General features: G+C 59.1%; 1 protein-coding gene across 5 annotated transcripts in view; it reads left to right on the top strand.

The window, feature by feature from the left end:
• The window catches only part of ARSG (arylsulfatase G), a 36435-nt gene extending 14526 nt beyond the window's left edge, over positions 1 to 21909 (top strand). For 3 of the 5 annotated variants that reach the window (XM_027815973.2, XM_055727743.1, XM_027815974.2), the window contains exons 2-12: positions 2961 to 3736; positions 4046 to 4233; positions 5135 to 5182; positions 5262 to 5373; positions 5700 to 5840; positions 8471 to 8664; positions 9319 to 9399; positions 12751 to 12859; positions 17487 to 17607; positions 21135 to 21225; positions 21543 to 21909. In XM_027815973.2, the coding sequence (XP_027671774.2) occupies positions 3528 to 3736; positions 4046 to 4233; positions 5135 to 5182; positions 5262 to 5373; positions 5700 to 5840; positions 8471 to 8664; positions 9319 to 9399; positions 12751 to 12859; positions 17487 to 17607; positions 21135 to 21225; positions 21543 to 21877 (1629 nt within the window). In that variant the 5' untranslated portion in view covers positions 2961 to 3527 and the 3' untranslated portion in view covers positions 21878 to 21909. Of the gene's footprint in view, positions 1 to 1367; positions 3737 to 4045; positions 4234 to 5134; positions 5183 to 5261; positions 5374 to 5699; positions 5841 to 8470; positions 8665 to 9318; positions 9400 to 12750; positions 12860 to 17486; positions 17608 to 21134; positions 21226 to 21542 lie in introns of those variants that run through there. The other 2 variants (XM_027815975.2, XM_055727754.1) reach the window with 2 other exon arrangements.
• Positions 21910 to 22594: the final 685 nt, after the last annotated feature.

A 22594-nucleotide genomic window follows, 5' to 3' on the forward strand; every position in this document is an offset into this window, starting at 1 on the left:
CGGTGCTGGCACTTGGCACTCACAGCCCAGCGCCACGCGGTGAGGAGCGTGGTGCCAGTGCCGGTTATCCACAAGCCTTGGTTCCTGGGCCTGATTCTGCTCGGGTAATTCATGGAGCTGGAACCACCAGTGCAGTATTTCCTGCTTGGCACGCAGTGAGGTGCCACAGCAACTGTGCTCCCACCATAGTTTGCCATAGAATCTCTTCTGAGTCACTTTTTTTTTTTTTTTTGGCGGGGGGGGCAGTGTCAAAAATAGCTAAAAGGTGGTCCTTCCAGCTCTGCATGGGTCTGGTTGTAGCAAAGCTATAGGGCAACAGAGATGCTGCTGAAGCGCAGGTCGTGGCCTGGTGGGGACCGGGGCTCATCACAGGGAGGTTCCCCCAACTGCCCTGGCACTGCCGGAGGGTGTGCACAGCATGCCATGGGGGCACAGCCGGCACTCGCCCAGGAGTTCGGGTGAAAAGGGACAAAGAGGCACCTCCATCAAGGAGCTCAGAGGCCAGTGCGCTGGAGTTGATGCCAAGGGGTGGCCTCACACTCTGCTGGGGTTTGGGTGTACGGTGGATGAGGATGGTTCTGCAGGAGCCTGGCAAGACCCGCGCCAGCACATCCCACCTTCCACGGGTCGTGTTCCACCTCTTCTTCAAATGGCTTCTGGGCATCAGAGATCAAGAGGTTTCACCTGACGCTAATGCATACATTTCAGCCCTGGGTGACTTTCCCCTGCAATTTAGAGAGAGCATCCTTTGAAAATGGTTTGATTGGTTTTGTTAGCCGTGTCATCCCAGCATCCCTCCCCAGTGTAAATGGAAAGGGCAGAGGTTTGTGGGCGAACATGGGTTTGGCTCCCTGGGTTTTTGCTTGGTTTTCTGGGTGGCTGCAGGTGCCAATGGGGCATCCCTGGTGCACAGTGTGCCGTGCAGGGTCACTCCACCAGGGACGGGATGGAGTCCAGCATGGTGCTGTGTGGAGGGTGCTTAGAGAGGCTGGGCTTGGCGGGGAGACCTGGCTCAGCTTGGCAAAGGGGCTCAGGAGCTGCTGGTTGCCGGTGCCCCAGGGTAAGATTACGTGGTAAGCTTAAGCATGAGCATCACCTGCCTTGGGCACGGCTCACCTGGGGTGGTTTACCTGCGGCTCAGCTGAACTTTGTCACTTGATTTTTTCCCTCAATTGAAACCAGTTTCAAACTAATTCCAGTGGTGGGTGATATCCTGCTCCATCGCCCTGTGGAGAGCCCCAGCCAGAGGGCTGAGATGGGGCTGAGGTCACCCTGGGCCATGTCCGGGTTAATCCATGCTGCTCCGGTGAAGCTGGTGGCTCAGTTCTCTGCTTTCCTCTGTCCAGCCTGGCTCAGCCCCTGAGCAGGGGTGTCGGACCAAAGCAGGGCTGCTCCTTTCAAACACCCAAAGAAATTGCAAAGGAAATTTTTAATGGGAAAATAAAGATGACTTACCCGTCATCTTACATGTCCAGATGCCTGATCGCAATTCTTCTTGTTGTTTGGCAGTTCAGGGCATGAGGGACAAGCTGTGGTTTTGCAGTTATGGTGCAGAATATGGGAACTTGGCTTGTGCTTTGTTTGGGCAGGTCTGTGCAGCCCCCTCCCGCAGCTCAGCCCCCTCCCACAGCTCAGCTCGCTGACCCACCGCATCCCGTCCCTGTTAATTAATGTACGGAGAATTTCAGGGCCCTCGGGTGGAAGTTTATAAATTGATGCTCTGGGCTATGAATTATGAATGGAGTCATATCCCTGATCACTGCAGTGCTACACTGATGGTCCTGAAGCTGCTGATCTGAGGTGACAGCTCAAAGCTTTTAAAGATGTGAACAGCAAAACCTGGGAATAATTTGCTTTGCCAGCTACAAACCTCTTGGCCTACAGATGGGGCTCATCATATTCCCTCTCCTGCCTCCTCCTGTCTTCTCCTCTTTTGTTTTCCAGTATTGCCTTCTCTCCTCACCTTCCCAGTTTGTCTTCACAGATGTCCTGCTTGGCTGTGTGGACCATCCCTTGGGAGCTGCATCCTCCATGGCATGTGCCTCCCCCAGGGTTGCTGGTACCAGCTGGGGACATCTGCCACAGCGCTGGTCCCAGCTGGTTGCCACAGGCCACCGGCCATCCCCACCCAGGCGCAGGTCCCCACACCATCCTGTGGCCTGTGCAAGCTCCTCACACTGGGCTCGGTGAGGTTTTGGCACATCCCTGCAGCTTCATCTCCCTTTGGCTATAACTTTGTGCCCAGGATGCTATGTCATCTCATCTGGGCTCCCTTTCCCACAAAAGGCTGGATGTGATGATCCTTTGAGGTCCCTTCCAATGTGGCCTGTTCTATGATTCTGTAAGACGTCGTGTTTCACGGCTCCATCTCCACCAGCGGTCTTTGGGGTGTTTGTCCTTGTCACCTCTCCACCACTGGAGGCCAAATCCTGCCTGCAGCAGCCATATGTGCTTAAACCTGTAAGCGTGGGTATTTCTGGGGTTTGTTGCCTTTGGGATTTGTCTGGATTTCTGCATTCTTGCCTCTGGGAGCGGCTCCCTCCCGGTGCCCGATGGCCGGCAGCGCTGCCTGCCCTGGCTCCCCGGCAGCAGTGGGGCAGTGTGAGTAGAGCTTCATCCCAAAAAGGAGCTTCACAAACCTGTCAGTTCTTACAAACTCTGGCAAAGCTCTGCATATTCCCCGCCATGGTGCTGTGCACCTCACAGCGCTCGGGTGGGAGGGAGCAGAGGTGCTCCCCAGGGATGACAGCACCGCGGGAAACCATCCCAGCCCAAGCAGTGAATGCAGGAAAGGGACACTTGTCCTTTCCAGTCCTTTCCAGCTGAGCCATGGTGAGCCAGGCAGCGTATAATACAACTTCAAAGGCAAAGTCGTGGCGTCTGGGTAAGGTGTCCTGCCCTGGGCTGGGGTGCAGGAGCACTCTGGCAGGTCCTGATTGCATCTTGTTTCTCTTGCACAGGGGATGCTGTAGCCGTGCAAGGTGAAGGATGGACTGACAGGCGCTGGCAGAACCACAGCAGTTGTTTATCCGCCTGAAGCAAGGGAGGGCAGCGCAGTCTGCAGGGAAAGAGCCATTTTTCGGACACAAACATCCTCCTGCAGCTACAGTGAGGGGAGAGGAGCTGCTGCCGCAGATTGAGCACGCTTCTGGAGGGGAAAATACCACTTTGGTTTGGTGTCTAATTAGATATTTACCAGGAAGGAAGGAAAGTTAAAAATAGGGTGACAGTGACTTCAAAGGGTGTTTTTGACTTCTAAGAATAACACCTTTGCTGGCACCGATTTCAGGAATATCAGCTGTGCCTGGGTGTGAAAGACAGAGGAAATGTTGCAGCTTGGTTGGTAGCCAAGGGAGAGAACCCAGACCTGCAGCCCCTGGCCTGGCCGTGCGGGAGCAGCTGCGCTGCGGAGGGGACGTTTGCATCGCTGCAGGGGCACGTGGAGAGCTCAGCTGCCTCTGCAGGGACGTAGCGGAGGGAGTTTGGGGAAGACGAAGACCCTGGTGCCCTGGCGTGTGTGGGAGGGGATGTGTGGCACCATGGGGAACCCCTCTCCGTGGGCAGTGGTGGTGCTTGTCATGATGCTGGCGGGACTCCTGGCTCCCTGTGTGGCACACGAGCAGCCCAACTTCATTGTCATCCTGGCAGATGATGTGGGCTGGGGGGATCTAGGGGCCAACTGGGCAGAGACGAAGGAGACCCCACATTTGGATGAGCTGGCTGCTGAAGGGACAAGGTAACATCTGTCTCCCCTCTCCGACCCTCTCTGAGCGTCCTTGGTTACTCCGTCCCGCAGCAAAGGGGATTCACTCCCATGGGACTGGCAGGCAAAGGGATTTCATGGACATGGTTTTGGGTGCACAGGGAGGGTGCCCAGAGCCCGGTATCTTGGGGTGCAGGTCCCTCCATCTCTGCTGGGACTGCGAGCTTCACTCCAGACCCTCATCCATGGGGCAGAAGGGGAGGCGGGCAGGGGAGCAGGGAGGGATGCGGCAGTGTTAGACCATGCAGGGGCTTGCGAGTGAAGGGTCCTTTCATTTTCTAGGTTCGTGGATTTCCACTCGGCTGCATCCACTTGCTCCCCATCCCGCGCCTCCCTGCTCACGGGGCGCCTTGGTGCACGCAATGGGGTGACCCACAACTTTGCTGTCACGTCGGTCGGTGGCCTCCCCCTGAATGAGACCACCCTAGCTGAGGTCCTGCAGGAGGCTGGGTACAGCACGGGGGCTATAGGTAACACCTGCTGTGCCGAGAGGGCACCCGGGGCCAGGAGGTGGTGGGAAGGGGACACACAAAGATGCCCATGTCTGTCCCTTGCAGAGGAGGTACCGTGGCTAGTTAGGTGAAATGCTGGCAACTAAAGGGCAGTCTAAAGGATCATGTGGGAGAGATTTTGCATATCCCACTTGGATTTTGCACATTCCCCTTAGGTTTTGCAATCCCAAGCTTAAAATCTTCATTTCCAAACCTGCAATACTGCCTGAAAGTCAGGCCCTCCCCAGTTCTCCATTTAAGCTCTAATTGCTTCACCTCACAAGGAATGCACCGGCTTTTCCTTCACAGGCATGGCTGTGCACGGCAGCTCTGCTGTCCTGCATCCCACGCCAATGTGATGCCGCTGGTGCCAGCATGGTCAATACTGCTGACCCCTCCTGTCGCCGTGGACCCCCCCAAGCCTGCGCGAGCCCCAGCTGGTCGTGAGCCCTTTGCAACGCTGCTCCTGTGGCTTGTGCATATTGTGCTGGCAGAAAAGCCCTTGGTTTCTCCTTTCTTCCGTAGCTTTTGCAGTTCTCCCTCTTGGATTGATGCATTCGGTGGGAGTAAGCATGTGCTGGAGGTCGGAGGATGAAGGTGGTTTGGGAGGGGTTAGAAAGTCATCTCTGAACCAAAACACATGAAAGAGCCTTTTAAGTCTGGAAACAGCCAATTTGCACAAGCACGAGATACCTTACGCATTTTTTTCTGGGTTTCTGCAAAAAAAAGAAGGAATTTTGGAAACGTGGCCAGCACAAACAAGTAGCCGTTCTTGTTGCTAGATTGAAGCCCCCGGCACTGCGGGCACCTCGTGGGTGATGGCTGGTGGCGGCTGTAGTTGCGTTAACCTCTGAAATGATGTTCTGTGGCTTCCACACAGGCAAGTGGCACCTGGGACACCACGGCCGCCATCACCCCAGCTTCCGTGGTAAGGGCTGTGCCAGCAGGGACGGGCCGAGTGCCCCGTGGCCGCCTTGTCCCCACTGACACCCTGGCTTGCTCCTCAGGATTTGACTACTACTTGGGGATCCCCTACAGCCATGACATGGGCTGCACAGACACCCCCGGCTACAACCTGCCACCCTGCCCGCCTTGCCCGAGTCATGGCACGACTGCCAGGTATGGGGGTGTGTAGGGGGGTCGAGTGCCAGCACTGGGACGTGGGTGTTTGCACCAATGTCCCCAGCCTGGGGAGCTGCCCTTTGCTGTGGTCACCTCCCCTTATGCTCTGTGCACCCAGTTTCCCCCCTGTGCACTCCGCAGCAGGGTGCAGGTGGGGGAGGTGGGTCAGTCCGTGGAGCACCCTGTGACATGGGGACATTGGCATTGCTCCCTTTCTTCTCTGCTTCTCGGCTTTCTGCAAAGCCAGGAGAGCAGGCAGGCTCCATGCCTGCTGCCACACTGGTCCCCGCTCCGGTGATGAGCGTGGGGTGGCTTCTTCCCAGCAGGGTGGTGAGGAAGGACTGTTACGCAGAAATCGCCCTTCCTCTCTTCGAGAACGTCACCATCGTCCAACAGCCCGTCAACCTCAGCAGCCTGGCAGCGCGCTACGCGGAGGAGGCGGCGCGGTTCATCCGGCAGGCAAGGTGAGGTGCCACATGCCACCGCGGTCCCCTTCCCCAGGAGAGCTTGTGGGTCACTGCAAGAGTCTTCTGCATCACCTTGGTGGGATGCTGGGGGGAACGGGTGCTGCCCCATGGTTCTTGGGGAGCAGATCTGGGGTCTCCGTGGCTCAGCTTCCCGTCCCGCTGGAGGAGGGAGAAGCCACCGAGGCTGTCCCCGGTGTCCTGCAGGGGCTTGCTGCGGAAGCCTTTTGGTGCATCTCCTCTAAAGGGATCATGTGTTTTTCAAACTATCATTTACAAGGAAGATTAAAGCCTTGGAGCTGGGCTGTGCCTCCTTCCTGGGGGTAACAACGAGATCCCGGCTAGTGGCACTAGCCACTCTAGGTGGCACGGGGTGAGGTGGCAGCCGGGTGGCTGTGCCGGGCAGTGGGGCTGCCTCTGTGGGTGCAGGCAGGGGCATGGGAGCGGGTGCCCACAGCCGCTCCAGTGGTGGGACCAGGGCAGCAGCCAGAGGTGTTTAAACCCACCCCGTACGTGGGGTTCAATCCATTTTGAGGATAAAGCGCTCCGGGATCCCTGGGCTTCAGGGTCTGCCTTCCCCAGCCGCACAGGGAGATGAGGAGCCCCAGCACGCTCTTCCCTGAGGAGCAACGTGGCTCCTCCGAGATGATGACCCCAAAGCCCTGCTGATGGGTTGCGTAATTTTAATCCCTATTATCAGCGGATTATGAGCTGTGACTTTGCAGAATGCCTCCCGCAGCACGAGGAGGGGAAGCGCTGCTGGGCAGCCGTGTCGGAGCCCATCCCGCACCTGCATCCAGCGATAACACAGGCCCAGGGGAGGGCCACGGTGGGGGGGTCCTGTGGGTGTGCTTGGGGAAAGGTTTGTGCAATGGGGGCAAATGAAGGGCTGAGCAGGGGACAGTCGGCGGGGAAACGGCTCTTTATAAGCCTGGGTACCGTTTTGCATGCACAGTACCTATGGTTTATGGTACCAAGAATCAGGCGCAGTGTGGCCCGGCCGCGTGGTCAGGATGTGTGCATGGAACAGGGCTGGAGGGTACCGGGGCAACAGGCTCAGGGCAGCAGCGGTCACTCCTCCCGTGCCTCCCCCCAGCCCTCCGTGCTGCGAGGAAGCTGTTAGGCTGTGAAACCAAGTGCGTGAGCTCCGGGTTAATAGGAAAAACCTTTAAACTCCCAGAAGTATCTTGGGGTTATCTGCGTTCACGGAGAACAGGATTAAGCAGGTGCCTGCCTTTTCTCTCCTTCTCTTTGATGGCTTATTCCAGTTTTCCTCTGCCTGACTCATTCATTACAGGACAACAAAAGAACACCGGATTTGTCATCTCGGTGTTTTTTTAACTAGTCGTGTCAAGGTTGAGCAATTTGTGGCAGTGAGACTTGGCTCTGCTCGGGACACTTAAGAGTGCAATGAACAGGGGAGGAAAAGTCAGGGATGTTTGTCTTTAGTTATTGATTAAATGTTTGCTCAATTTTGGGGAGAATTCTGAAATGTCGGTGCGAAAGGCAAGCGGAGTGTTCAGCTGAACACCGCAGTCATGAGTCTGTCTGGATGCTGGAGCGGTGCTCCTGGGTGGGATGTGAGCTGGGGGAAGCAGCTTTCCCTGCTCCAGGATCTCTAGGGAAAAGGTGCCACATAGCCTTTTGCAGCGGCGATTTGCAAGGGGTGCGCCAGCACCCCCTGAACCCCAGCGTTTTGGAGGGGCTGGGCAGGGTGCTGCGGGGACGCAGCCCTTTGACAGGGCTCCAGCGCCACCGGGGAAGGATGCGGCTGCTCCGGGTGGGGATGGGATTTACTCATTTTCCATCCCCAGGTGGGTGACGGGTGAAGGAAGGAAGTGCCGAAACGCCTGTCGGAGGGCCCTGGGCGCTTGCTGGAGGCAGGGATGGGGTGGCCGGAGCCGGGCGCGTGCGCGGGCTGGGACACGTCCCCGGGATCCGGCCTCTCCCCACCGCTTGCCATCCCACCCTTCCCCTCCAAAGTCCCTGAGGAAGAGCAGGCCTCGTTGGAGGAGATAAATATAGCTGTAAACAAGAAAACAGGACGTGTCCTCTGATGATTTAAAAGCAAACAGGCAGCGGGGCAGCGCACGGCAGGGGAACGTGCCGCGCTCCCGGTGCAGGGCTGCTGGGTGGCACTGGGGCCGCGCTCGGGGTCACCGTGGGCATCCTGCTGCTGCTCATCCTCCGCTGAAGTCACCGGCGGGGCCGAGCGCTTGGGCGGGGGGCGAGGGCCGAGACGGGCCGGTGAGAGCGGGGAGGGAGGCGAGCGGGTGCCCGGGGCGCAGCGTCGCGGGGTGTTGGGCTGGCGGCCGGCACGCTGCTGGGGGGGGAAGGGGCAAACCCATCCCCAGTGGGAGGACAGTTGGCAATGAGGGGACACCGGGGAGAGCTTTAGGCAGAAGTGGCTCACGCCGGGCCAAGCATCCCTCTGGCAAAGGGAGTGGGTGCCCAGAGGGTGGGTTTTCCCCTGGGAGCTGCGACGGAGCAGGGGTGGCTGCGGGGCTCTCGGGAAGAAGGGCCGCCTGTGTCTGTGTCCCTAGGCTCGGCAGTGCCACCACCCCAGTGACCTGCCATCGCCTTCCCCTTCCCCGAGCCGGCTGAACACGTTTCCCCCCTCCCCTACACAGCGACAGCGGACGCCCCTTCTTCCTCTACCTGGCGCTGGCCCATATGCACGTCCCGCTGGGGGTCCCCCCGCCACCCCCAGCCTCGGGCAGGGGCATCTACGGAGCCGCCCTGCGCGAGATGGATGCCTTGGTGGGACGGATCAAGCAGGTCGCCGACGGCCACGGAAAGGGCAGCACGCTCCTGTGGTTCGCAGGTACAGCAGAAAACCAGCTGCAGGGGCTGGGATTGATGCCAGGGGTGCTCCAGCACCAGCACCAGGGTCTGCAGGGGGGGCGGTGGGGGACACCCATGTTTGTCCCCTGCCCTCGATGCTCTGCAGATGGGGAGCAAGGGGCAGCTGCAGCTGAGCTGCCCAGGGCCATCACCCATGGGGATGGGGGTCCCGGGTGGCTGCAGCCGCTCAGCTGGGTGCCCACCCCGCCACCTCACTTCGGCCACAGGGCTGAACCAGCAGGGCTGTGCCTAATTAAACCACAAATCCTCATTCATTAAGAAGCCCAAATCCGCTCTCACTGAGCAGCCTCCCTAATGAGGATGTCTTGCTCCTGACAACAGGAACCGCTCCACTGCTCATTACCACCCAGAGCTGGTGGCAGCCCCCCCCCCCCACGCCCCAGCCCCACTCCGGCCCCCCACCTAGCACCCAGGCAGCCACAGCCCTTCAAAATAAGCTTTTAGAAATACAAATAAATAAACCTGCTGCTGTTGCTAATGTGGGAAAGCTTCACAGGGATGGGGAGGAGGGGTGGAGGGGTCACTTGTCCTTGCACACCCCCTGTTGCGGAGGTGCCCCCTCTCAGCCCCCTGGTCCCACTGTTGCTCACAGGGATGCTTCTTTCTCTTGCAGGTGACAATGGCCCTTGGGCGCAGAAGTGTGAGCTGGCGGGGCGCCTGGGGCCGTTCCTGGGCGCCTGGCAGAGGCAGCGAGGTAACCCCGCAGTGTGGTGGGGGTCCCTGTCCTGGGGGGGCTGCTCCACAGAGCCCTTCACTGCCCATCGAGGGGCACATGGGGAGCATTTCACCACCAGCCTTTCCGCTGGCTGCTGCCCTGGCCTGCGTTGCCTTGAAGAAACCCCAGAATAATTATTTATTCTTTTCTTTCAAGCAGTCAAGTTTTCCCCTAAAACCACTGCTGCGGGGGGGGGTTGGGGGGGGGCAGTGCAGAGCCCTCCTGGTCCCTGTTACCCCAGAGCCTGAAGTGAGCAGGGGCTGGTTTTGGAGATGGGATGCTCCCACCGCCCAAGCACAGGGGCTGTCAGCTCCAGTGGGGTCTCCCAGTCCCCGGCCCCATCCCACCCAGAGGAGAGTACCCGGCCGCCCTCCCAGTGCCGCGGGACTTTGCTTTTCTTTCTCTCCACCGTTTTGTTGGGGTTTTTGGTGGTGTTTTTTTTTTATCCTGCCTTTCCTCCTTTTCCGGCCAAGCCATCTGCTTGGTGGGTTTGTTTCAGCCAGAGCAGCCAGAAGCATGCATGAGTCAGGCATTTCCCACTTCTGCTTGTATTACGCAGTGTAAACGCGCCGGGCTCGGTTCCCCTCTTTGCTCGGGGTCAGCGGGGAGGGAGCAGCGGTGGAGGGGCCACGGGCGGCCGCGCTTCTTTCCTCCTCCGCTTCCTGACACCCAGGCGATGCAACCGTGGCCACTTCCCTGGGCAAACGCTGCCGCTGGGCTGGCTGGCTTTCCCATTCCCAGAGCACTTCCCTTCGCCTGGCCCCGGGGATGAAATTGTAACCTTAATTTATTTTTTTTTTTAATTTATTTTTTTTTTAGTAAACAAACTCTGCTGACGACCTGGGTTGCTCTTGAGCAACCAACAGTCACAAGCTGGAGCAGATGGTACAGGCAGTCCAGTGTTCGGGAACAAAGCTAGGAAAACACGGCCCCTTTCCAGCCTTTCCCTGTGAAAACACCCCGAGCCCTCGAGCCCTGGCTATCGCGGGGGGCTGGGAGGAGGTCGGGCTGGCAGGGCTCTGGGAGCTGGCTGCAAATACCAGCTGGGACGGGTGACTTCTGAAATCCCTGGGCCGCTCGTTGCACGGATGTTTTGAAAGCCAGCCCGCTGTTACTGTCTGCTGCCGGCTGGTCTAATGCTGCCAGCGCCTGCTGGTGTGGGTGCTGGGTGGACAGGGTGCTGGGCCAGCCCATCCCGGGGGTATCGTCCCCCAGTGGGGAAGAGCACCCTGAGGAGCGGGAGGGCAGGGGGGGATGGGCTGCTGGGGACTCCGTATGTTCCACATACCTTTGCTTTTACTTTTAGGGTCCAACCCAAATTCCAGGGATGTTTTCCATTGATTTTGGGTGGTCACTGGAGTTGGTCCTTGCTGGGAGAGCAGCACATCCATGTGGGCTGTCCCCCTTTTCTGGTTGGGGAGCTTCCCACAGCCCCCAGCTTGCCCTGAAAACCCGTCTCCCACCTTGTGGCCGGGAGCCCAGCAAGGGCAGGTGCCGGGACGGAGGTGCAGGTTTCAGGGATGTGGTGCTGGGTGTGTTTTGCGGCAGGTTTCGGAGGCTCCAGACCCGGTGTCCCTGTGCTAAGGATCTGCTGTGCGTGGTGGGATTGGGACCAGGGGTTTCATCCCAGCACGGGGATGCTCAGTTCAGCTTTCCTGGAAAGCCACGGCCTCCACAGTCCCCACAGCAGCAGGGCCGCATCATGCCCCCTCTGCAGAAAATTCCCTGGCTGGGTTTGGGGTGCTTCAGCCCCTTTTATTGCCCAAAATGTTCCTGGGCAGCTCCAGCATCCCGCCCAGCCAGAGGCACTCAGGTGGCTGGAGGGAAATACCCACCCGGTGTCTTCCTGGAGACCGCTGAGCGTGCATGGAAAAGCCCTTGAAACGCAGCTGCCTTACTGGGAGGATGAGTTATTTAATATGCTTGCAGAGATGGGGATTGATATTAATTGCTGTAATTGCTATAATTTCCTAGGGTGTCCAAAGGCAGGGGAGGCACCTCGCTTAAGCCGTGCGTGATGCGCATTAGAAGCGCTGTGAAGTTTCCAATAGCCACAAGAGATGCTGGTGCTGGCTGTGTCCCACCGCTTCAGGCCCCGAGAGATGTTCAGTGTGGGAAACCACCAAAAGTTTGGGTGGGAGCAGTAGGGACTGGGGAAGTGCCTGGTCCGTGCTGGCAGGATGGGCAGTGGGGTCAGAAACCCTTCCCCCGGACTATTCCTCGTGCCGCAGCGTCCGTGCCCTACGTGTCCTCCTCTGCTCCGGCTTTGTGGGTACAGCAGCATCGCTTGGGAGCGCAGGATCAGCCCGTAGCATCAGGCAGTGATGCCCAGCGAGGCCGGGCTGGCGTGGGGACCAGTGCAGGGACTCGGAGGAGTGTGGGGTGGCCGTGCCACTGCGGGGACTTGGCCTCGCTCTTGGCTCTGCCCGGAGGAAATGGCTTTGGGCAAGCGCCGTTGCCATGCGCACGCTGAAAGGCGGCTGGACAAAGGCTGCGCCTGGGAAGTTTGCTCGATGAATCCGGTTGGGATTTTCTGTTTGCCCCATTCCCAGCCCCTTCCCTCCCCCAGCTGCCTGGGGCCCTTTGGGCTACAGCCAAAGCAGAGGCTCTCTAACACCCTTCCACTCATTTTGAAGCTCGGTACTCCCATTTTGGTGCTCAGCACCCCTGTTTTGTTGCTCAACATCCCCGTTTTGTTGCTCAGCACCCCCACCTCGATTGCTCAGCATCCCAGGTGGAGGAAGGGACTGGGCAGCCCCCCAGTGCCATGCACCTCAAACCCAAGGGCAGAGCAAGGGCATTTTGGGTGGTGTCAGGGAAACAGCTAACAGGTTAATTAGCCAGCGGGAGGGTTATCAAGCAGGCTGGTATTTTTAATGAAGCTGGTTTCCAGCAGGCTGGGGGGGCTGTTGGTGTTCTGCCACATGGAGAACAGCACCCTGCCTGCATCGCCGTTGGCAGCCTCTGGCATAAATTCCTACATTTCCCGCCTGCCCCATATTCTCATCTGACATCAAAAGTGGATGGAAATGTGGCAGCTCTGGCAGCTGGCTGCCTTTCTCATCTCTTGCTGGAGCAGAGGAGAAACACAAAGCAGTGTCAAACGGAGCCCGCTTTCTTTCCCCTGTCCTTACTTCTAAATATTCCTGTAACTGTTTCCCCTCCCCTGGCCTAGCTCCCTCTCCAGTGAAACCATCCTCCTTTGGGGTCATTTACTCCATCTCTGCCGCCGAGTCGTTCCATTCCTGGGGAAACTCTGGGGTCAGGAGGTCTTCCCACCGCCGCAGAGCTCCCGAGCAGGATGCTGAGCACTGCCCTTTGCTCTTGCAGGTGGGAGCTCGGCGAAGCAAACGACCTGGGAAGGAGGGCACCGGGTGCCGGCGCTGGCGTACTGGCCCGGCCGCATCCCTGCCAAGCGGACGAGCCAGGCTCTGCTCAGGTAAGGGCCTGTCCGGATCGCGTGGGGCAGCCCCTGCGCCCCTGTTTGGAAGGACCCACCGTCCCCACGCTGTGACCCAGGTGACAATCTGGATTTTGGCTGCAGCAACTGCCGGCGCTGGTTATTGCCTGCCCTGTGCCAGACTCTGTACTTTTGTCCTCTCTCAAGCCCGTAAGACTTAATGCTCAGCAAAGAGGAGCTGAAAGGGCTTTTTGTGAGGCTGCTGGGTTGGCGTTCGCTGCCACCGGGCTCCGTGTGCCTCCTGGCTGCGGTGGCCGAGTGCCTCCCGATAATTAAAAGATGACGATGTTCTCTCTCTCCACCAAGAAGCAGGCTTAGGCTTTGTGGTTTGTGAATGGCTTGATGTGGAGGAGGGTGCGGTTTTGGGAAAGGCTGGCCGGAGAGATGGCGCTTGCAATCGGCGCAGGATGCGGCCGGGCTGGGAGGTAGCGAGCGACTTTTGCTGTTTCCAGCAAGAGCGGAGGGGAAGGGCTGCTGCTGCTGCTCGCCTGGCTGGGAGTGCTGCGCTGCGGAGGGTGGCGTGGAGGGGCCCTTGCTGCAGCGGTCTTGCACCTCTCCTTGCGGCAGCTGCAGCTCTGCATGCAGCACTTGCTGCTCTCCTGTGCAGCAGTTGCCCCCCTCTCCACAGCCCTCCTCTGCAGCCAAGGCAGGGGGGGAGCACAGCCTGGGCTGGGGGCAGCGTGGTGGGATGCCCCATCCCCTTCCATCCCCTGAAGCACACTGGTGGAGGTCAGGGTGGCAGGACTGGCGGGGGTGGGGTTGCTGGGCGTTGGGAAAGAGTGTCCCAGCTGCTGGAAGCAGGTCCTGGCTGGTGGGCCCTGGGAGGTGTTGGGCGTTTCTATGGTCCAGGAGATAAGCTGGAGCCATTTACTCCTCAGCTGGCCTGAGGGCAGCTCTGGGCGCTGGATTTATGCAGGTGGGGGAAGGTTTGAGGCTAAACTGGGTGACTGTTGTCTGGCGGAGGGGACGGGTGCACGCAGCACGCTGGGCTTCACCTCCCAACCCTTCCCCACCATGGGTGAGTGGTGGCCTGACCCCTGGGACGTGGGGCAGAGCTGCCAACCTGTGCGTGCTGGGGCAGCACGGTGCGGGGCCAGTGCCTGACCCTGTCCCCCTGGCCACCAGCCCCCTCCTCATGCCCCTGCGCATGCTGTGGCCCCACTGCCAAGCCCAGGCATTCTGCTTATCTCCTCGAAGACCTTATCTCCTGCATTTCCCAGCTCCAGTCCAGCAGGTTGGACAGCTGGAAATCCCAAGAGCTGGGGGCCCTGGGGGTTGGGGGGTGGGCAGCACGGGCTGTGCTGCACGCCAGGTGCTCAGAAAGCAGCTCTGTACTTCCCCGGGAGTCACAGCACACCCAGCACCCTCCACAGCACAGCACTGCTAGGGGGCCATGCCCAGCTGGGGCAGGGTGATGCCCAGCTGTGCAGGATGATGCCCTGGCATCAGTGAGAGGCACCCCCCTGTCTGGGGGGCAGCACAGAGCCATCCTGGGGGATGCAAGTGATGGCTCATGCTCAGAAAGGTGTCACCACTGTGGTCCTGGCCATGGCCTGAGCTCTCAGGCAGGGCATGCAGAGGGATGTGGAGGGATGCGGAGGGATGCGGAGGGCACAGGGGCTGATTTGGGCTTGCAGTGTGTCAGGGCAGGTGGCTTTTCTCTGCACCTTCACCCCTGGGGGCATCCCTCAAAGGACAAGCATGTGAGATAGGGCAGTTGAAGATTTGTCCCCCCAGCTGATGGAGAAGCCCAAGAAGCTGGGGAGGGAGTGACATCTGTGCGCGGATGTGGCTGGGAGAGCTGTGCACACAAGGGGGGACTTCTGTCCAGTGGGACCCCCGGGAAGGGCAGGGGCTGGGCAAGGGCAGGCACTGGCCGCCTGCATGAACCTCCTTCTGCCCCTGGGGTTATGAAAACGGTGACAGCCTTTGCCGTGTGGCCTGGGAGAAGAGCCTGCCCGGACTGCCTTGCCTCTCCCTGGCAGCCCTTGGCTCCATGTCATCCCCAGCACGGGGGGGTGGAGGGGTGAGCGAGGGTGAGTGCGCCCAGGGGCCGGGGAAGCTGAAGCCAGCTGAGAAATGCTGATGCATCGCTGCCGACCTGCACCTGCACGCTGGTTTCTGCAGAAAACTGCCTTGTCGGCTTTTCTTAATCATATTTAATTGTCGGAACCACCCGCTGTGCGTCTGCCCTTCCCTGCCCCAACCCAGAGTAGGGCACAGAAGAAATAGGTCAGTGGGGTGGCGGAGAAGCAAATTGCACCACGCTGGCTGTGCTGGCGGCGTGGGGCTGGGCAGGCTGGGCAAGCCGGTCGGGGTGTGGGGAGAGATGGTGCTGCTGCCTGGGCTGCCTGCACCGCGCCATCGCCAGGGCCCGGCACAGCTCCCCGCCGCCGTCGTGCCCGCGATGCTCCGGCCAGCGCAGTGCCGCAGGCAGCTCTGCCCCTCGGGCAGCCGGCAGGCAGCTGCTCATCCCTGGGCGCTGCCGGGCCCTTTTCCCCTGGTGTTTGGGCTGGCAGCAGGACACTGGTGTGACTTTATTTATTAAATCCCTCTTGGCCCAGGGCAGAGGGTTGGCGGCGTCGCTTCCCCTTTCGCTGCAAGCACAGCTTCCCCAGCTCAGCTTCCAGGATGTGCTTGCTGGCACAACCTGTGCTTTGATGCCAGCTTAGACAAAAACCCTATTTTTTCGTGCCTTTTTCCATGGGTTACATCTGCCTGCAGCTGGGAGGATCTTTGACCACCTCTGCCCTCAATCATGTTGCCCTCCCATCACGGTGACAGTTTCCAGCAGTCCCATCTGCTGGGTTGGGACCACTTGCTGCAACCATGCAAGCATCCTCATGCGCCCTGCTGGGGGCCAGATCCTGAGGGTGCTGAGCACCCATGGGACCAGGAGCATGCTGATCAGGGCCTGCCCTGGGCTGCCGTGCTGGGTGGACCTGGGCTGACCTCAGCAAGGTGCTGTGCTCTGCCTTGGGTGCAGCGGGGAGCCAGAATTTTTTTCGGCGCCTCCCAGCTTGCCTGGCTGCTGGGGCCGTCTCCGCGAGCGCGCCGTACCGGGGCTGCCTCTCAGCAGTGTTTGTTCTTATTTGTTCTCTCCGTCTCTTAGCAGCTAAATTAAAACTTGTTGAATGGGAGAACCGGGGGCCCTTAAGCCCTGGGTGCTTTTCTCTCTTCTCACGCAGCTGCATTGCATGCCGGGCAGGAGAAATGTGGTGGCAGGAGCACAGTGGCAGGACTGTGGCAGTACCCTGGTGCCCCAAAGTTGGGGGACCTGGTGATTTTGCCTCCAACAATTTCCTTGCCCCAATTGACCCCCCGAGCTGCTGGCACAAGGGTTGTGCAGCCAGAGGGATGCAGGATGAGGGATGCAGAGGGATGGTGGCTCTGCCGGCTCATCAACTCCTGTGCCGCAGCCTTGTCCCCAGGGAGGGCAGCACTGTGATGTGTCACTTGGCCACACCGATGTGCTGCTGCCCCCCGGGACTGTGGGTCACCCGTCGTGTAGGTGGTTCCTTTTAGAGGTGTGGGCTGTGAGAGGGAGGGATGCTCTCGGTGGCAGCAGGGGGGGGCAGACACTTGTTCCTTGCTGGAGTGGGATGTGGGGGGTGGGGGGCAGATGTGGGGGCTGCCAGCAGGCTGTCCCCATCCCACTGGTGTCGAGCCTGGACCCACTGGGCAATGTGGCTGGAGGACAGGGGAGCTGGTCCCAGGCTGGGCAAGGGGCTGGCAGCAGGGCTGGGCGCCCGTCCCACCCCAGCAATGACTTTGCTCGACCCGCAGCCCCTCTGCCCCAGCCCCTCTGCCCCACGGGGACGTGCTGGTGGCTGGGGGGTCCTGCGGCCAATCTCTGGCCCCCGGGGCCATGCGTGGCAGGAAAGCAGAGACTCTCCCTCTCTGCATCCCCATGGAGCCAGAGGGACACCGGGTCACCCGTTCCTTCCCTGCATCTCTCCATGCTGGGAAGCGACCAAGGACGAGCCCCAAGCACTCTTTTGCGGCTGAGGCCCCTGAAAAACCCGAGAGGTTTACGGTGGAAATGCTGACGGGCTTTTTGGTGGGAGTGCACAAAATAGCACCGCTCTTATTTTCCATTCTGGCTGCGATGGCTCGTGCTGCGCCATGCAAAAGCGAGACCACATTTTCCTGGGGCGATGGGATCTGCTGTCATTGGCGTAAAAAGTCCCTGTGCTAGCACTTTCTCCGGAGGGTGACCTGCTGCCTTCGCCATGTGTCCCGGGGGGGAACACGGGAGGGCGGGAGGGGCCACCCCGCTCCCCACCGTGCCCCTGCCCTGCGGGTGCGGGATGTGCCGGGCGCGGGAGCTGCAGATCCTGGCTGAACCCGCAGCGCCTGGCGAGCAGCCGGGGTGGGAGCTGTGCGAAGCGAGGGCTTGCCAGGGCCGAGGCGCTGCTTGAAGCCGGTTTTAACCTTTTGTGCAGAGCTCAGCTCTTGGGGTGGGCGCTGGGAAGCGGCTGCCCCCCCTCGAGGCACTCGTCTGCTGTCAGTGTGCCCCCCTGGGTGAGGGGCTGCGGGGTGCACGTGGGGGGACCCTCCAGGGATCTTTGCTCCTTGCTCTGATGAAAGCCACCTCTTTCCCCAGCACCCTGGACATCTTCCCTACGCTGGTGGCCCTGGCTGGGGCAGCACTTCCCCCAGACAGGCGCTTTGATGGCTTGGACGTGTCCCCGGTTCTCTTTGGGTGGTCGGATGTGGGGCACAAGGTAAGGCAGAGCCACCCCCCCGCTGACATCCCCCTCCTGACAGCAGGGCCCACCACCTCCGAGCTAAAACAGGTAAGTGGAAGGTGATAAAGGCTCAGAGCTGTGGGAGCATCATCACCCCAGCCTGGAGGAGGACAGCCAGATGCTGTACCAAGACTGAGCTCCAGGTGCCAGGGTAAAAGGGCTTTTGGATTAAGGAAGAGTTGTTTTGTGCTTTGTTCATAAATCTGGGATTATAGGTAAAAATGCCAACGCGTGCAGCTTGGTGTGCCTTCCTGCGTGCCGGCAGGGCTGTGCCTGCTCTCCTGGGGGACCCCATCCCTGGGGATGCTTGGCCTTGCCTTCCGACACGGCAGTCCCGCGGTGCCCAGCATGGTGTGTCTCCTTTCTGACCACGAAAGGTACATCAGTGTGGAAAAGAAAAGATCGCAGCTCAGGTCTAGTTGTACCCACTTGACTTATCAGAGCCCTCCTTCTCCCAGCTCCTTGGCTGGGGAACATGCCCCTTGTTCCTGATGTTCAGTGGGGCAGCCCGCCCCATACCCTGAAGCTCTCTGTCCATACAATAGGAGCTGCTGACAGCTCCTTTAAGCCTAAAAAAGGCAGTGAGCAAAACAAGCAGTATGGCGGTGCATTTTTCTCAGAGTTGCACAAGATTTTTGCAGAACCAAAAGAAAAGGGGGGGGGGGGGGGGAAAGTGGCTTTAATAGCAGTCCCACAGATAAAGCCTGATTTTGCTTTTAACGTCCACCCTCCTGTGAGCACCATGAGCCAGCTCCCAGCGGGGATCTTGGATTTGCTTTCTGTGTCCATCAGGGTTTTGGTATTTGCTTCGTATTTATGGAACCCTCTGCTGAACCGTGAGATAAAGTGGAGAAGCGGATGGGATACAGCCAGCACGCTCTGCTGTACTCGGCATTAACCCTGTTCTGTGTACATGGTGCTGGAGGGGGGGACCAGTGTTTCGCTGGGGATGATGGTTTGCTGGGAACGATGGTTTGCTGGGAATTACAGTTTGCTGGGAGCAATGGTTTGCTGGGTGTCAGGGTGCAGTGGAGGGGCAGAGCCTGCGCCAGCCATTCCTGCATGTTTCAGACAGGAATAAAGTCCTGAGCTGCGACACACCGCCAGCTCCCCAGCCTTCCCCAGCATCACCCCAGCCTGGTGCTTTTTTTTGGGGGGCTGTGCTGCAGTCAGGGGTGAATTTCCATTAACATCTATGGGGCTGGGAGTGCACAATTCCCGCCCATCCTGGCAGCACGGCAGGGTGGGCATCCCCAAGGGATGTGACCCCACACTGCTGCGGGATGGGGTGACCCTGGGCGACACAGAGCCGCCGCCTGCTCCAGCCCCGCGGGGCAGGGGGGAGCAAGCACAGGTCCCCCTTCCCCCCCGCTCCTGGCTCGCTGCTTTTCATCTCCGGCACCCACCCTGACTGCGATGTTGCAGGGTTTTCCTGGACACAAATCCTCCCCAAAGTGGTTCCTTTGCTCGCCCCACCACCCAGTTTCCACGCCACCGACAGCTGCATCCCTCACTGGGGTCCCCAGGGCGGCTGAGGCTCCCCAGCACGAGCTGCCGGGGCAGCATTGCTCAGCGCCCCAGCCTGCGTGCTCAGCACCAGCCCAGCTGGCAGCAGGGCTGGGGCAATGCCAAGGTCCTGTTTTGAGTGAAGGCTACTGACAGTAAAAATAAACGCAGCCTACAAAGTGTATCAAGGGTGTAAGTGCCGGACAAATAAGCTCTTGCCATTAACTCAGTAGCAGAGGGGTGTGGGCTTGCTCCCGGTGTGCTTGTTCACTGGTGCAAACAGGCTGGAGCCCTGAGTTCAGACAATGGGTTTTCTGGGGAGAAAAGGCTTTATTTTACCCTTTTCTATTTTTTTTTTTTTTTTTTAAATAACGAAGTCACAGATCGCTAGTAGGCTTGCAGACCTGCGACGGTTTCTTGACAGGGCTCAATGGAACAATCTCCTTAATTATGCAGTAAATTATAACAGATTTTCTTAGTGTGGGGTTTTGTGAGGCAGGTTTGGGAACGTGCTTGTTGGTAGCAAGGGAGGTTTGAGCGCCTTTACACCGAGATGGCAGCGTCCCAGCAGTGCTACTCCAGGTGTAGCCAAAGCTTTAAGGCTGGAGGCAGATGCATTGGTTTGGTTCCTGTACCTCGGCTTCAGGAGCCCTTGAATATTTTATGTTTTATAATAAAAAAATGTTTTATTGCGACTGAGGAGAGTCAGCATAGGGGACTCTGTAGCAGAGGTTTCCTCCTTGCAGCAGGCTTACATTGCACCACCTCTTCCACTTGACACCCTTAATTCTTTTCCCTGAAACATGATTTTTAAACTGAATTCTAGAAGGTGATTTGTTTTTTTTTAAAAAAAAATTACCATGCCATGGAGGGCAATAAAGGAAACCGACAGCATTGGGAAATACACACACACACACAAATCCTGGCATTTCTTGGATGAGTAACCAACCGGCCCCCCGAGACAGTGGCCACATCCTGATCAGGCTGGACGCCGGTGCGGCTGCGCGGGGTGCCTGGTGGTGCTGTGTGCTGGGGCAGGGCTCTGTGCCGGGCACCTGTTAAGGCATCACCGTGCTGATCAGCTGCGAAGGCTGTTACTAAACTTGGCACCGCAGCTGCCTACAACTTCAGCAGATGTTTCTAATTTTTAGCACAGTGGAAATTTCTTGAATCACTTTTAAACTCAATTCCCAGGGAGGAAACCTTAAGTGACTCATCCCTCAATGAAGCCATTGGCTCGGCGGCAGATATTATCCGACAGATGAGCCCGCTGAACCGTCCAGGTCACTTGTCTCCTCGCTCCCGTGTGCCAAAGCAGTCGTCCTGTGTGGATCAAGTGTCCTAAGGAGAGAAAGGGCGAGATTCGACCCACCCTTCCCTTCTTCCCTGCCTTCTCACCCCCACTCCCGGTGCTGGGACGGCTGTTGTCAGGGCAGGGAGCGCCCGCGCAGCGGGGTGAGTCAGCGGCGCGGAGGGCCGGGGGTGATGTTCCACCACCTCACCTACCCGTGCGGCTTCGCCTGAGCTCACCCTCCGCTTGTGCCTGCTGCCGGCCCCGGGCAGTGGGTCAGCCCCCCTGGGGGTCCCTGCCCCCGGCAGCACTCCCAGCACCGAGCTGGGCATCTCATGGCGTGGGGCAGTGGTGGGCGACAGAGCACCCGAGACCCTCCCAGCTCCAAAATACTCTGCCCTGCTCTGCTGAAAGCCCCGCAGCTTCGTGATCGCTTTCTTGCAGTAGAATCGGTCCGTGGAGGTAAATGCTGGGGGTCCTGCGTGCGGGGCCAGGAAGGCACAGGAGAGGTGCTGGTGTTTCCCAGTTTCACCACAGCTTTCAGCGAGCAAAACTCATGGTCGGTTGCTCAGACTCCAGGGGCTAAGTGGTGTCTCTGTATGCGGGCACACAGGGGTGGGATGTGGTCTCGCCTGGGAGGGAGGAGGTCTCAGGGAGCAGGTTTCTCTGCGGTGGGCTGACGGGCACGGTTCTGCTCTTCCTTCAGGTTCTGCTGCACCCCAACAGCGGGGCGGCTGGGAAGGACGGTGGGATAGAGGCGCTGCGGCTGGCTCAGTACAAGGCGTTTTACACCACAGGTACTGTGCTCCTAGAGATGGTGAAGTCTGGGGAAAAACTTCTGCAGTTCTTGGTTCCCTGCAGAGACAGGTAAAAACCAACTCAGGTTAATTCAAGCAAGAGCAAACCCAGTGAGGGGCAAGTGTGTGCCCACCTGTGTCTGCACGCTGGCTTTGCAGGGGCCGTTGGCCTCAGAAGCACTCTCGGACTAGCCGCAGGACACTGGCTCCCAGAGCTGGGACATGGTGGGACTGAGCCATCACAGATGGGTGAGGAATACAGAGGTGATGCCTGGGCAGCCTGGGACTCCAGTGTTTTTCTCTCCTTTCCTCCCTAGGAGGGGCGATGGCTTGCGATGGGAGCATTGGGCCAGCTGAGCATCACCAGCCACCCCTCATTTTTAATCTGGATCATGATATGCAGGAGCAGCAGCCTTTGGACGTGGCATCCAGAGAGTATCAGGCAGTGCTACCTGCCATCAGCAGGGCTTACGCCCAAGCTCTGGAGGACATCACAACAGACAACGTCTCGGTTGCAGATTACTCCAAAGACCCGGCTGCGACGCCCTGCTGCAACGTGCAGCACGTGGCTTGCCGCTGCCGAGCGCCCGGGTCCCACGCAGCTGTGCCGGCCCATCATGCGGAAAGAAGAGCAACGTGGCTTTGTCTTTAAGCAAAGAATTGCTCAAGCTGCTCGCTCCTTTCCTGAGTCTGGTTTCTGTGAATGGGGCTGTTGTGTGTGTTGGCTCTGGGCTGGCCACGGAGGAGAGGGGTGGAGGCTGAGGTCCCCTTTGCTCTGTGCTGTGGAGCAGGGAGGTGAGTTAGTCGTGGGTCTGTGTGAGCACAGGTCCCCTTCGCTGCCGAGCAGGACTGTCACCCTGGCAAAGCGAGGCAGTGCAGTACCTGGTGGGTCTGGGCAGATGGAAGGAGACAGGTTTTTTTGTAGGGCTTTGGCTGAGAAACAGTCGAGTCTGGAATTAAAACTACCTTCTGTGAGAGAGGCTTTGGGAGAGCATTCCTCTGGGAAATTCGCTTGGCTTTCCTGTCAAGTGGACCTTACAGGAGCAGCTGGTGGGAGGAAGGACCTACAGCCTCTGAGCAAACGCCCCTTCAGGTGCTGAGACCCCGGCAGCCCGTGGCTGCAGAGAGAAAACTCCCGGCTGGCATGAGGTGAGTGCTCTGGGAGATGGAGCACCTGCCCTGCCAGCTGCCAAGTGGCGTTTGTTAATGGGGTTCTGTCAAAGACCCAACTGTCTGTAAAAGAAAAAAGGGTCCTGGGCTCCCCCCCCCCCCGACAGCTGCCCTCCTGGTGGCAGGATGCTTGACTCGTCCTCTGCGCTGCCGTGGCAGAGGTCAGGGACTCCGCTGAGACAAGCACCCAAGTCCAAGT

The sequence above is a fragment of the Falco cherrug genome, chromosome 1, assembly GCF_023634085.1.
Source record: "Falco cherrug isolate bFalChe1 chromosome 1, bFalChe1.pri, whole genome shotgun sequence".
NCBI lineage: Eukaryota > Metazoa > Chordata > Aves > Falconiformes > Falconidae > Falco > Falco cherrug.